The 13,610-nt window shown below is 45.0% G+C and overlaps 1 protein-coding gene across 1 annotated transcript in view; it reads left to right on the plus strand.

The window, feature by feature from the left end:
* SLC9A5 (solute carrier family 9 member A5) overlaps positions 1-13,610 on the plus strand; it is a 108,677-nt gene that overhangs the window by 41,946 nt on the left and 53,121 nt on the right. Inside the window, exons 5-7 of the mRNA XM_040408953.1 lie at positions 7,144-7,321; positions 12,403-12,623; positions 12,911-13,113. Coding sequence (XP_040264887.1) covers positions 7,144-7,321; positions 12,403-12,623; positions 12,911-13,113 — 602 coding nt within the window. The remainder of the gene's footprint in view (positions 1-7,143; positions 7,322-12,402; positions 12,624-12,910; positions 13,114-13,610) is intronic.

Consider the following 13,610-nt stretch of genomic DNA (forward strand, 5'->3'; position numbering starts at 1 on the left):
GAAGCACTACAGAGTGCTTCCGTGGGGTTGCGTCCCGTACTTCCGTTCCGCAAAAAGATATAACATGTCCTATCTTTTTGCGGAACGGGCGGATCACGGACCCATTAAAGTGAATGGGTCCGCGATACGATGCGGCTGACCTACGGTCGGCGATCGTGCATTGTGGCCCGCAATTTGCGGGCCGCAGCACGGGCACGGGTCACACACGTTCGTGTGAACTCGACCTTACCCTAAGGTATTGTCCTTTGGGAATTCCTCTCTTCAGGGGCAAGGGGTGGCAACTGTCCCACCTAAGGAGAACATTATGGCAAGTCACAGGATGCATCACCTCTATATTTCAAGACCATCCAGGACTTTTCATGACTTGGGGTTATCCTGACTCAGTGATAACAACTACAGTGGTTAATTATCATAATTACTACACTTAACCACCTACCAGAATAAGACAACGATCCCTGTGCCTGCATTGCTATGCTGCCTTATTGATTTTAAGCCGCCGTTTGGTCACTCTAACACTAAGGCCCCTTTCACACGGGCGAGTATTCCGCGCGGATGCGATGCGCGAGTTGAATTGCACCCGCATTGCACCCGCACTGAATCATGACCCATTCATTTCTATGGGGCTGTGCACACGAGCGGTGATTTTCACGCATCACTTGTGCGTTGCGTGAATATCGCAGCATGTTCTATATTCTGAGTTTTTCATGCAACGCAGGCCCCATAGAAGTGAATGGGGTTGCGTGAAAATCGCAAGCATCCACAAGCAAGTGCGGATGCGGTGCGATTTTCACGCACGGTTGCTAGGTGACGATCGGGATGGGGACCCGATCATTTTTATTTCCCGTTATAACATGGTTATAAGGGAAAATAATAGCATTCTAAATACAGAATGCTAAGTAAAATAGGGCTGGAAGGGTTAAAAAAAAAATGTAAAAAAAATTTAACTCACCTTAATCCACTTGTTTGCGCAGCCGGCATATCTTCTGTCTTTAACTGTGAGCAATAGGACCTTTGATGACGTCACTACGCTCATCACATGATCCATCACCATGGTGACCATGTGATGAACGCAGTGACATCATCAAAGGTCCTATTGCTCACAGTTAAAGACAGAAGAGATGCTGCGCGAACAAGTGGATTAAGGTGAGTTAAAAAAAAATTGATTTCTTTTTAACCCCTCCAGCCCTATTGTACTATGCAGGGCCGGCGTCATAACCCGGCATCCCCGGGCAAGTGCCGGGGCCCAATGCTCCTGGGGGGGCCCACTGAGCTGCTATGAGCACTTCCATCAATACAGATGGGAGCTCTCACTGCTGTCATTTCACATACGCAGTACCCCTCTGGTGGGCCCCCTGAGCTGCAGAGACTCAGGACACGCCCCCTCTACACAGGACACGCCCCCTCTACACAGGACACACGCTGCCTGAGGAGACTGGAGAGAGACCGCAGGGCTGGAGCTGGAGCAGAGAAGTGTGAACACAGTCTGTGAGTGAGTCTGCACTGTGACTGTCTCTTCTCTGTGGGACAGAAGGAAAGGGGGGGGGACACTGCTGCTTCATTCTATTTAGTTGTGTTACTGTTTTATTAAGCTGATTGTCTCCATGACACCTGCCCCCCCCCCCATATCCTGTCCTATCTCATCCTCATGGAGCCCCTGCTGTCTCCTTTCCTCCCTCATGTATCCAGGGCTCCTGTCCCACCCTCCTATCTCCTATTGCTGCCCTGCACAGACCTCCTGCCACTACTTGTATGAATCCCCCTCAGAGCCCCTTCAACCTACTTGCTGTGTCCACCCCTCCTGTCCATCCAGGGCCCCGGGCCCCTGTCTCACTCCTCTGCCTCTCATTATGGTGGCATCTGAACCGCATTCACCATAAGGACCTTCTAACATCACAGGGTCATGTGACTGTGCCCCCCACCCCGTACTGTGCCCCTTTATACCCTGCATTGTGCCCTCCTACCACACCCTGTGCAGTGCCCATAGTCATTCCCTGTACTGTGCCCTCTTATACCCTTTTATCCGGTCACTGTATGGTGGTTTTATCCTTGTATGGCGGTGTTATCACTATATGGCGGTGTTATCACTATATGGCGGTGTTATCACTATATGGCGGTGGTATCCAATAACTGGATGGCCATAACTGTATCCCTTTCTGCCCACACCACTTTTTTTAGACCTGGCATGAGCGGGAAAAGATACAGATTGCGGTGTTAAGGACCTTTGCGCCACATCTGTGTCAGAAATACGCCTAACATAGACGTATTTCTATATAATAAATGACCCCCTAATCGTATGATTATTCGGGGGGTGGGGCTAATATCTTTATATTATATAGATTCTAGTGTATACTGCGCCCTGTATTTCCCAGTAGATAATGATCCTTGGGAAGCACAGTCCTCATCCCTGACCACCAGGACCAGGTAGCGCTCTGTCAGTACATGGCGGCCTCCCCTCTCCTCCATGCTGCTCCGCTGTGTACTGGGGCTTATTCTGACACTAGGGCTGGGTTCACATCACATTTTTGCCATCCATTTAATGCATACTGAAAATGTATGCATTGACAGATGCCTCAGACTGATGCCGTACAGTATAGGTTAAATATCCACGGCACTCCAAAAAGTTTTTGCAAGAATAATTTCATTTAATTCTTAATAAACAGAATGCTGTTAATATACATCCAGTGCAAGTTCATTTACATATAGTAAGTATTTTATGCCATATCAGATAGAAAAGAAAGACATCCAGCGCATGCCTATTCTCTCTGCCTTCAGACCCCGCTGAAGAAGGCCGTACAGACCGAAACGTTCGGGATTTTTCTATCTGATATGGCATAAAATACTTACTATATGTAAATGAACTTGCACTGGATGTATATTAACAGCATTCTGTTTATTAAGAATTAAATGAAATTATTCTTGCAAAAACTTTTTGGAGTGCCGTGGATATTTAACCTATATTGTCTAAACCACTCTCACAGGCACCCACACTGGACCCAAGGTGTGCAGAGTACATAATCATTCAATGATGCCGTACAGTGGCGTCCGTTCACCATACAGTTCCATGGTAAAAAAACATATACGTTAACGTATGCATTTTTTACTTGACTCTGCAGGATACAAAAACGTGGAGTGCTGCACATGTGTATACATCAAACCGATAGGAAAAACGTAATGTGAACACACATTGGGGGGGAGGGGGGCGTACTAAATTTCGCTGTGGGGCCCAGTCAGTTCTAGCTCCATCACTGCACATCTCCTTCTCTCCTCCAGGCCTGGCTCACTGCTGCAGCGGGCCGGAGGAGAGAAGGAGCGCAGGGAGCTGCGGTTAGTGAATGACAGGACCACCAGCTCCCCTGCAATGATAGGTATGTGAGGGGGCCACTGGGGGGTCATTCATCACACTGTGAGGGTCCCTTACACAGTATAATGACTCCCAGTGCCCCCCATTTAGTATAATGATCCCCATTGACCCTCCATTTAGCATAATGACCACCAGAGCCCCCATTAAATATAATAACCCCTCGTGCCCCCTCCATACAGTATAACCCCCAGTGTGGGGGCGACTGGGGGTCATTATTCTGAATGGAGGGCCACTGTGGGGTCATTATACTGTGAGGGCCCTTTACATAGTATAATGACCCCCAGTGTCCCCCATTTAGTATAATGATCACCAATGACCCTCCATTCAGTATAAATACCCCCAGAGCCCCCTCCATACAGTATTCCCCCAGTGTGGGGGCTACTGGGGGTCATTATTCTAAATGGGGGCGACTGGGGGTTATTATTCTGAATGCAGGGCCACAGGTGGTCATTATACAGTGGGGGGGGGGGAATTGGGGGTTCATTATACTGTGTGAAGGGCCACTAGTAGTCATTATACTGTATAGGGGCCACTGGGGGTCATTATACCGTGTAGGAGCCACAGGGGGACATGTCAATGTAAAAAAATGCCTCATGGGGGCCCACTGGGATTTATCGCCCAAGGGCCCACATGAACCTGGAGCCGGCCCTGGTACTATGCATTCTGTATTCAGAATTCTATTATTTTCCCTTCTAACCATGTTATGTTATAAGGGAAAATAATACAATCTACAGAACACCGATCCCAAGCCCGAACTTCTGTGAAGAAGTTTGGGTTTGGGTACCAAAAATGCGCGATTTTTCTCACGCGAGTGCAAAACGCATTACAATGTTTTGCACTCGCGCGGAAAAATCGTGCATGTTCCCGCAACGCACCCGCACCTTTTCCCGCAACGCCCGTGTGAAACCAGCTTAAGTATGCAAATGTTTTGACATTCGCCTGTGATCGTCTCACAGAGGGGGCGGGTAAGTGGGGCGGGTTGGTTGCTGTGGCGTTGCCGCGCCTCCTGCTTCCTTATTGGCCGCCCCAGGGGCTTGATCCAGAAGAGGGGAGGAGTCTCCTCCTTATATAGCGCGTGTCCTTGCGGCCGCGTACGGCCATTCAGTGCTGATAGCTGCAGCCTCTGTCACGGAGGTCAGCAGCTCACTTGTTTGTTTGTCCTTCTACCCACATTTTATGCTCCTGACGAGCCAAACATGGCGAAACGCGTCAAAGCGATTAGTGGGGCCAAACCCATGTTTTTTTAATTGCGCTTGATTTGCGTTTACACAACAGAAGTGGTCTGCGTCAATCCAGCCCTCTGTAGTATGTGAACAGGTGCACTCAAGCCTTTTGCTTACACCCAGGTAGTTAGTGTCCCTTGATTCGTGCTCACAGGGCCGACATTCAGACATCTGGGTCATATCCCTGAACAGGTGGTTCTTGATCATGGTCGGGTCCAATGAGTAGATGTTTATCAATGGATTAGTTTGTTAATTTAGTCCAGGGCCATCTAAACTGGGTGTTTGAGCAGAGCACCTCGTCCGTGCCACGGTACACACTTTTGGTTGTGTCAGACTACTACAGCCTAATGGCGTGGTGCTGCAACCATTAGTAGTGCACCAGAAGTGGATTTCTTGGTGACCTTATCCACACCTGAGCGGTACCGCTGATCGTGGCTTCCCATGTGATACCTCGATCCGCCTCAGGAACCGTGGATGGATCTGGTCACTTAGAATTTTTTATATAGTTAGTAGGTTTCCTTTCCTCACACAATTTTTTGTAAATTTAATAAAGTATTAGTTTTATCTAATTCCTATAGCGTTCCGTACTACAGTGATTTATAAGTTCACATGTGGCAGCTAATTTCTTGCCTGGATATGGCTGCAAATCCACTGCAAAATCTGCAATTAAAGAGGTGAAATCCACAGTTGCACGAATTGCCATGCTGCAGATTCAAAATCTACTCTGCAGGTCAGTTTCTGCTGTGGACTTTTCTGCAACATTTGGATGAGATTTGTTAAATCTCATACACTTTACTGCCACTGTGGATTTTACACACAGTTCCATGGCAGAAAATGCTCATCCTATCTGTCCCGTGGAACATACACTGCCTGTCCAAAAAAAAAGTCGCCACCTGGATTTAACTAAGCAAATAGTTATGAGCCTCATATTGGATAATTACTGCATGGGCGATTATCTTTCAGCTGGCAATAAGTTATTTAACCCCAACTGGTGCAATGAGTTGCTTCTCATTTCTTAAACAAACTTTTCGAAAGACACATCTCGTGGTCGTGGGAAAAGATGTCAGTCTGTTTGAGAAGGGTCAAATCATTGGCATGCATCAAGCAGAGAAAACATCTAAGAAGATTGCAGAAACTACTAAAATTGGGTTAATAACTGTCCAACGCATTATTAAAAACTGGAAGGAATGTGGCGTATTCGAGGAAGAAATGTGGCGGTAAAAAAAATCCTGAATGATCGTGATCGGCGATCACTTAAACGTTTGGTGAAATCAAATCGAAGAAAAACAACAGTAGAACTCGGGGCTACGTTTAATAGTGAAAGTAAGAGCATATCCACACGCACAATGCGAAGGGAACTCAAGGGATTGGGACTGAACAGCTGTGTAGCCAAAAGAAAACCACTAAGGCTCCATTCACACATCCGCAATGTGTTTTGCGGATCCACGGATCCGCAAAACACGGACACGGCAATGTTTGTTCCGCAAAATGCGGAACGAAATTTCAGACGTGTGAATGGCCCTAATCAGTGATGCAAACCAGAAAAAAAGGCTTCAAGAGCATAAAGATTGGACTCTGGAGCAATGGAAGAAGGTGATGTGGTCTGATGAGTCCAGATTTACCCTGTTCCAGAGTGATGGGTGCATCAGGGTAAGGAGAGAGGCAGATGAAGTGTTGCCCTCATCATGCCTAGTGCCTACTGTACCAGCCTGTGGGGGGCAGTTCTATGATCTGGGGTTGCTGCAGTTAGTCAGGTCTAGGTTCAGCAACAGTATGTGCTCCAAGAATGAGGTCCGCGGACTACCTGAACATACTGAAGGACCAGGTTATTCCATCAATGGATTTGTTCTTCTCTGATCGCACGGACATATTCCAAGATGACAATGCCAGGATTCATCGTGCTCAAATTGTGAAAGAGTATTTTTTTTTTGGGTGTGACTTTTTTTTTTTGGACAGGCATTATATACAGTATATATGGTCAAGGTGATCCGATCAGAATCTGCCTACGTATAAGGTCCATGATTTAGGCTAGGGCTACACGGTTGCGAAACAAAAAGGCTACAACTACATTGCAACATGTGTCTCACGAATGCAACATTTATTGTAACGATAGTGTATGGTGTTGCACTTCGACATACTGTGACGTGACAGTCACAAAAAAATCAAACTTGGATGGATTTTTGCAACTTTCGCAGTCGCAGCATGTTGCAGTGCGACACCATAGACTATCATTGCAATAAATGTCACCGTGTAGCCCTAGTCTTTCATTCGTTTTTGAAAACATGGTTGATAATTGGATATGTTCTGACTGGCTCTAATGTTAATAAGGTTGAGGTCATGACTACAGGGTATGTGCAGTGAAGTTCTCAGCAAACCATCCTTTCATGAATCCTCATGCTGACCTGTAGAGACAGTACTGAAGGACCAAGGAGCTTCAGGCTCTGTCTGTCATCATACCACAAGTGTATATGACAGGATGACCATGTGTGATTACGTGATGTTGTGACCTTTTGCCTTTGCTTTCTTGTTCCATTTCTCTATATCTTACTGCATTCTCAGGCTCCTTCTTTGTGGTGAGTCTTGGAGGAACAGCCGTTGGTTTAGTGTTTGCTTTCCTGCTCGCCCTCATCACCCGGTTTACAAAGCGTGTCCGCATCATAGAACCTCTGTTCATCTTCGTGATTGCCTATCTCGCCCACCTCACCGCAGAGATGGTGTCGCTTTCTTCTATATTAGCGTGAGTGCATTCTACCAGCCGTAGGCAGACCTGTACTAGTATATGACTGGATCTAAAAGCTAGCAATCAAGAATCGGACAGGTACTTTAATGAGGGGGTTAGTGACCCTGTTTCTATTTTTGCATCATTTTCTTGATGCAACGTGAAGTGTAACGAATGGGTCACAATGGCTATGCTCCTATCTATACATACAGAATAAATACTTTGGGGCACTACTACTATAGGGTTTGCACCTGTTTTCAGGAGTTAAAAGCTGTTTCAGACCTTGTTAGTCTAATTCATATTTTGAGACTAATTTTGGAGTGGTCTTTGTTTTGCGCCTTATTTTTGATGTATTTATGTTGGTGCACCTTTTTGTGCACCTGAATTAGGCGCATAAACAGTCTTATTTCTACTCTGCTCCTGACCAGGCTTATTTTTCATGTGTGTTTTGAGGGGGAACGTGCGCAGTTTTTTGCATTGAAAGAGAGAGAGTTGTGATTTTTTTTCATGAGCAAACCAATGAGACAAGTCTTAGCGAATATGGACATGTCTTAGAAGAAAACAACCACTAGAGGTCAGACTTAAGCCAAATACCACAAAGGCCTCATGCACACGACCGTTCAGTTTTTTGCGGTCCGCAAAACAGGGAAGCTGCCCGTGTGCCTTCCGCAATTTGCAGAACGGACCAAGCGGCCCATTGTAGAAATGCCTATTCTTGTCCGCAAAACGGACAAGAATAGGACATGTTATATTTTTTTAGCGGGGCCGCGGAACGGAGCAAGGGATGCGGACAGCACACAGAGTGCTGTCCACATCTTTTGCGGCCCCATTGAAGTGAAGGGGTCCGCACCCGAACCACAAAAACTGCGGCTCGGATGCGTACCAGAACAACGGTCGTGTGCATGTAGCCTAAGGCTACTTTCACACTAGCGTTTTTGCTGGATCTGTTACTGTTAATACAACCATCTGCATCCGTTATGAACGGATCCGGTTGTATTATCTTTAACATTGCCAAGACGGATCCGTCATGAACTCCATTGAAAGTCAGTGGGGGACGGATCTGTTTTCTATTGTGTCAGAGTTAAACAGATCCGTCCCCATTGACTTGCATTGTTGGTCATGACGGATCCATCTTGCTCCGCATCCTATGACGGATAGAAAACCGCAGCTTGCTGTGGTTTGCTGTCCGTTATGGGAACACAACCAAACGGAACAGAATGCATTTTGGAGCTCTCCGTTCTGTTCAGTTATGTTTTGTCCCCATTGACAATGAATGGGAACAAAACGGAAGCGTTTTTCTCCGGTATTGAGCCCCTATGACGGATCTCAATACCGGATAATAGAAACGCTAGTGTGAAAGTAGCCTAAGCTGATTTATTAAGAGATCATAAATTTGAGGCAATTTAAAGACAGGTATTTGAAATACCCCAGTCTTTTTTTACTTTAAAAAAAGACAAGCTTAAAGGGGTTGTCTGGGTTGAGCTCTGATTATTTCTTGCTCCGATGCTCTCCTTTGCCCTGCGTTAAATCGCACAGGGGAAAGGCATTTTTTGGAGATCCGGTGACGTACAGAGATCTCCATGGGGACCTCTAGGCAGAGGCTTTCGTCGAGCAGTGGGCCTAGTGATGTCACCAGCACTAATGGGCGGGCTTTAGTGCTGCCCTAGGGTATAAAATGGCTAGGGCAGCGCTAAAGCCTGCCCATCAGAGCCAGTGACGGCACCAGAAGCCTCTCCCTAGCAGTGTAATAATCTAAACGAAAAAAATGCTCCCATGCTGATATCAGGGGTGCTGGAGGGGTTAATATAAACAAAAAATGGTATGCTATACCAGCTATCTTACTATATAACTGTGTAAAGGTCCAGATTTCTCTGATGCAGCACATAAATAAATTCTGCTGTCAGGAAAGTGCTGTACAAGCTCTAGTGCTCTGCAGGTCTCTATAGATGACCGTCGAAAGGATAGCAGGAAAAAAAGTCACCTTTGTTGGTTTCTGGTAATGTCACCATGTGGTGACGGCATCGGCCCCAGCAGCATCACAGAAACAATCAGACAACATTGGATGCTACCAGTATGTAAACTATGGCAGACATCGTAAGAGATGTGTATGGAAGTATAGAAGAGATGGGTTGGTAAGTGGTTCTAAGACAGTGGTTTACAAAGGGGGACCAGTGTCTTTCAATGGCCCAATTAATCCTGGCGCAGACTTAATATGTAATCCAGATGAGATCTGATATATGTTCTTATGGTCCTAGCCCCGGGATGGACGCTTCCAGTACAATGTGCAGAATGAGCAACGACTTTGATTAAAAAATTTTATTTAAAATTCCATTAACAGCATCTCAGTGTAGAGTCAGATGTGGAGCCGCTTCCCCATATCGCACCCGTTCTTGCTTTTCCTCACTTTCTCTCTGCCTTATAAAAAAAAATAATAATGGAAAAGCTGAGTCACAAGCAATGTGAAAAGGAAAAGGTGAAATCAGAGCTTCTCCGTGACTCATCGCATGACCTGCTTCTCTGCAAATACAAAGCATTATCAGCTGGAGCCCACGTGTCTGCAGTAATGTGCAGTATGCACTGCAGGGGTCCTGTACACGTCCAAAAAATGATTATGGCATGACGTAGGAGGGGGGCAAAAGTGTATGTAAGGCATGGATCAGCAGAAATGCTTCCGTCATGAGAATACAACAGTCTGCATCCGTTATGAATGGATCCGGTTGTAGTTACTTTAACCTCTTGGGGACATAGGGCGTACAGGTACGCCCTGATGTCCCGGTACTTAAGGACACAGGGCGTACCTGTACTCCCTGTGTATTTCCGATCACCGGCGCGCGGCGGGTGGTAATCGGAACTGGGTGCCTGCTGAAATCCTGTGACCCCCCCCCCCCTTTCTCGTATCGGCGATCGCTGCGGGTTAACCCCTTCTATGCCGCTGACCGCGGCATAGAAGGGGTTTGTGTTTGAGGGAGCCTATCGAGTCCTCGCACTGCTGTGGCGGGGACTCGATGTCTCAGAAGGCAGCCCGATGCCGTGCAGAGGCTGCCCAATGCCTTGCATGGCATCGGGACCTGCCTTCTACGGGAGCTGAGGAGATCCAGCCTCAGGCTGCGTCTCCTAGGCAACCTGTTAGTGTGTGACTCATACACTTACAGGCAATGCATTACAATACAGTAAAGTAAAAAAAAATGGGTTTTTAATAAAATTAATAAAGTAATAAAATTAATAAAGTAAAAAAAGAAAAAAAAACGCCCCTTTGCCCTTATTTTATAATAAAAAACAGAAGAAGAAAAAAAAAACACACACATTAGGTATCGCCGCGTCCGTAATGACCGGCTCTATAAATATATCACATGATCCACCCTGTCCGATAAATACCATAAAATACATAAAATAAAAAGGTGTAAAAAAAAAAGCAATTTTTGTCACCTTACATCACAAAAAGTGCAACACCAAGTGATCAAAAAGGCGTATGCCCCCCAAAATAGTACCAATCACCTCATCCCGCAAAAAAATGAGCCGCTACCTAAGACAATCGCCCAAAAACTGAAAAAACTATGGCTCTCAGACTATGGAGACACTAAAACATGATTTTTTTGTTTTAAAAATGAAGTCATTGTGTAAAACTTACATAAATAAAAATAAAGTAGACATATTAGGTATCGCCGCGTCCATAAGAACCTGCTATATAAAAATATCACATGACCTAACCCCTCAGGTGAATACCGTAAAAAAATTAAAAAATAAAAAGCCAGTCGCCCCAATGACTGATCTGTCATGAACACCACTGAAAGTGAATTGGGGACGGATCAGTTTTCTATTGTGTCAGAGAAAACGTTTCCGTCCCCATTGACTTACATTGTGAGTCCTGACGTCTTGTTCGAACCACATCGTGGATATAAAAACGCTGCTTGCAGCGTTATTCTGTGCACAATGGGGATGCAAATAAATGGAACAGAATTCGTTCTGGTGTATTCCGTTTCGTTCAATTGAGTTTTGTCCCCATTGAGAATGAATGGGGACAAAACGGAAGTGTTTTTCCCCGCTATTGAGATCCTATGATGGATCTCAATATTGGAAAGGGAAAGCACAGATATGAAAGTAGCCTAACAAAATTTTTTTTTTAACTTTTCAATATCTTTGCTTGTTGTCATAATATAAAAACCCTTGACTGCCTCCAGCAGCTGAGAACCCAGAAAAACATTAACAGCTCTGAGACACTGTTATGAACCCTGCAGCTATTAATCAGAGCTAGATCATTTCAGGTTTCTAGTCTCAGAATGTAAACAAAAATGAGCAAGCAGAGATCTTGAAAGTGGCGAGCAATTAAACTACAAAGTAAGGCCTCTTTCACATGGGCGTGACGGATTGGCTCCGGATGCTTTCAGGGTGCATTCAGGGAAACTCGCACCATTTTGCAAGCAAGTTCAGTCAGTTTTGTCTGCAATTGCGTTCAGTTTTTTCAGCGCGGGTGCAATGCGTTAGCAACCATCAGTGAAAAACGCACTGCATCCGCACTTGCGGATGGGGCCAGGGCTGTGTGAAAAACACAGAATATAGAACATGCTGTGTTTTTCACGCAACGCAGAACTGATGCATGAAAAAAAAACGCTCATGTACACAGCCCCATTTAAATGAATAGGCCAGGATTCAGTGCGGGTGCTATGTGTTCACGTCACGCATTGCACCCGCGCGGAAAACTTGCTTGTGTGAAAGGGGCCTAAGTGGGGAGGTGTCAGAATTTTTCACTACACGGTGATTATGCTTGAGCTGCCTTTCTAGAAGATCTGCCAGTTTTAGAGCCTGTACTTTTGAGTAATGGGGTTCACAACACAATAAATGTTCCATATGCTGCAAGTTATAATCAAAACATCAAAAAATGTGAGGCCCAAAGAAAGTGCAAAGTCGGAGCTCCATCTAGTGTTACAGTTGGAAAATACAGGTAATCTGTTTGCTCTGGGTAGAGGGTTGCTGGTGGTTCATGTTTTTCCATTTGGTTAATCATTAATCATGAGAGATGTAGTTTTTTTTTACCATAGATTCGTGGTTATATGTATAGTGAAAGCTACGTAATGGTAGAAATCTTTATAATCTCTGCACAGGGTGACATTCTGTGGCTTGTGCTGCAAAAAATATGTTGAAGCAAACATCTCCAACAAGTCCAGGACCACTGTCAAGTACACGATGAAGACTTTAGCCAGCAGCTCTGAGACGATCATCTTCATTTTCCTTGGAATATCAGCAGTGGACACCTCCAAGTGGATGTGGGACACGGCCCTGGTGCTGTCCACACTCCTCTTCATCTTTGTGTTCAGGGCTGTTGGTGAGTTTTTGCATTTTTTTCCCTTTAAATATTTCTAAATGCATACATTTTCATAATTACTATGTGTATAGTATAGTAGTCTACAGCTGTATTCACTAATTCTGCAGGCTTCAGAGCTGAATTTTGACTGCAGCTCTGGAGTACGATGCAGGCTGGACATTTTAAGTAATACGTTGGGGGATGTCTTCTTGCTGGCCTCCTAAAGGCCTTTTAAAATTCTCCCAGAATTGACGATGACGGAAGTTAAAGCGAAGCAAATTAGGAAATAATCACATTTTCTATCCTAGGTGTTGTGCTGCAGACATGCGTTTTAAACCACTTTAGACTCCTCCCACTGGACAGGATAGACCAAGTTGTGATGTCGTACGGTGGCATTCGGGGCGCAGTCGCCTTTGCTCTAGTCATTTTGCTAGATGGGAGAAAAGTGAAAGCTAAAGACTATTTTGTGGCAACTACGATTGTGGTGGTGTTTTTTACAGTCATGTTTCAGGTAGGTGAATTATAGCTGTGCTACTTGTTTTATAAGGATTCTGTTAGGTTTGTGTTATTACTATTATACAGGGAAGGTAATAGGGCACATTTACTCAAGTGTTTGCGCCTGTTTTTCGTCTAAAAAATTCTGTCTTAGTCTTATTTTGTCGCATTTACTACTGAAATTAAGCCTCTTTTTGAGGGTGTTGTGCCTTGTTTGCCTATTTTGATATTTTTTTTAAACAAATTCAGAAGTTTTCTGTCTTTTCTGACCCAGTTATGTAGTTGTGTCTTATTTTGCGACTGTATTTGTTGCAAAAAGAGCCTAATTTCTACTTTACTACAGGGCTGGCATACTTTTCTCTGGCTGTTTGGAGTGAAGTGCGATTTCTTTGCATTAAAAGTCGCACTTTCCGAGAGACATGCAACTTTTTTCTGCACAGATGTGACTTTTTTCATGCACGTACTAATTAGAGCAGTCTAAATGAATAAGAACCTGTCTAAGGCCCCTTTTAC

This window comes from Bufo bufo, chromosome 10 (genome assembly GCF_905171765.1).
Source record: "Bufo bufo chromosome 10, aBufBuf1.1, whole genome shotgun sequence".
Taxonomy (NCBI): Eukaryota; Metazoa; Chordata; class Amphibia; order Anura; family Bufonidae; genus Bufo; species Bufo bufo.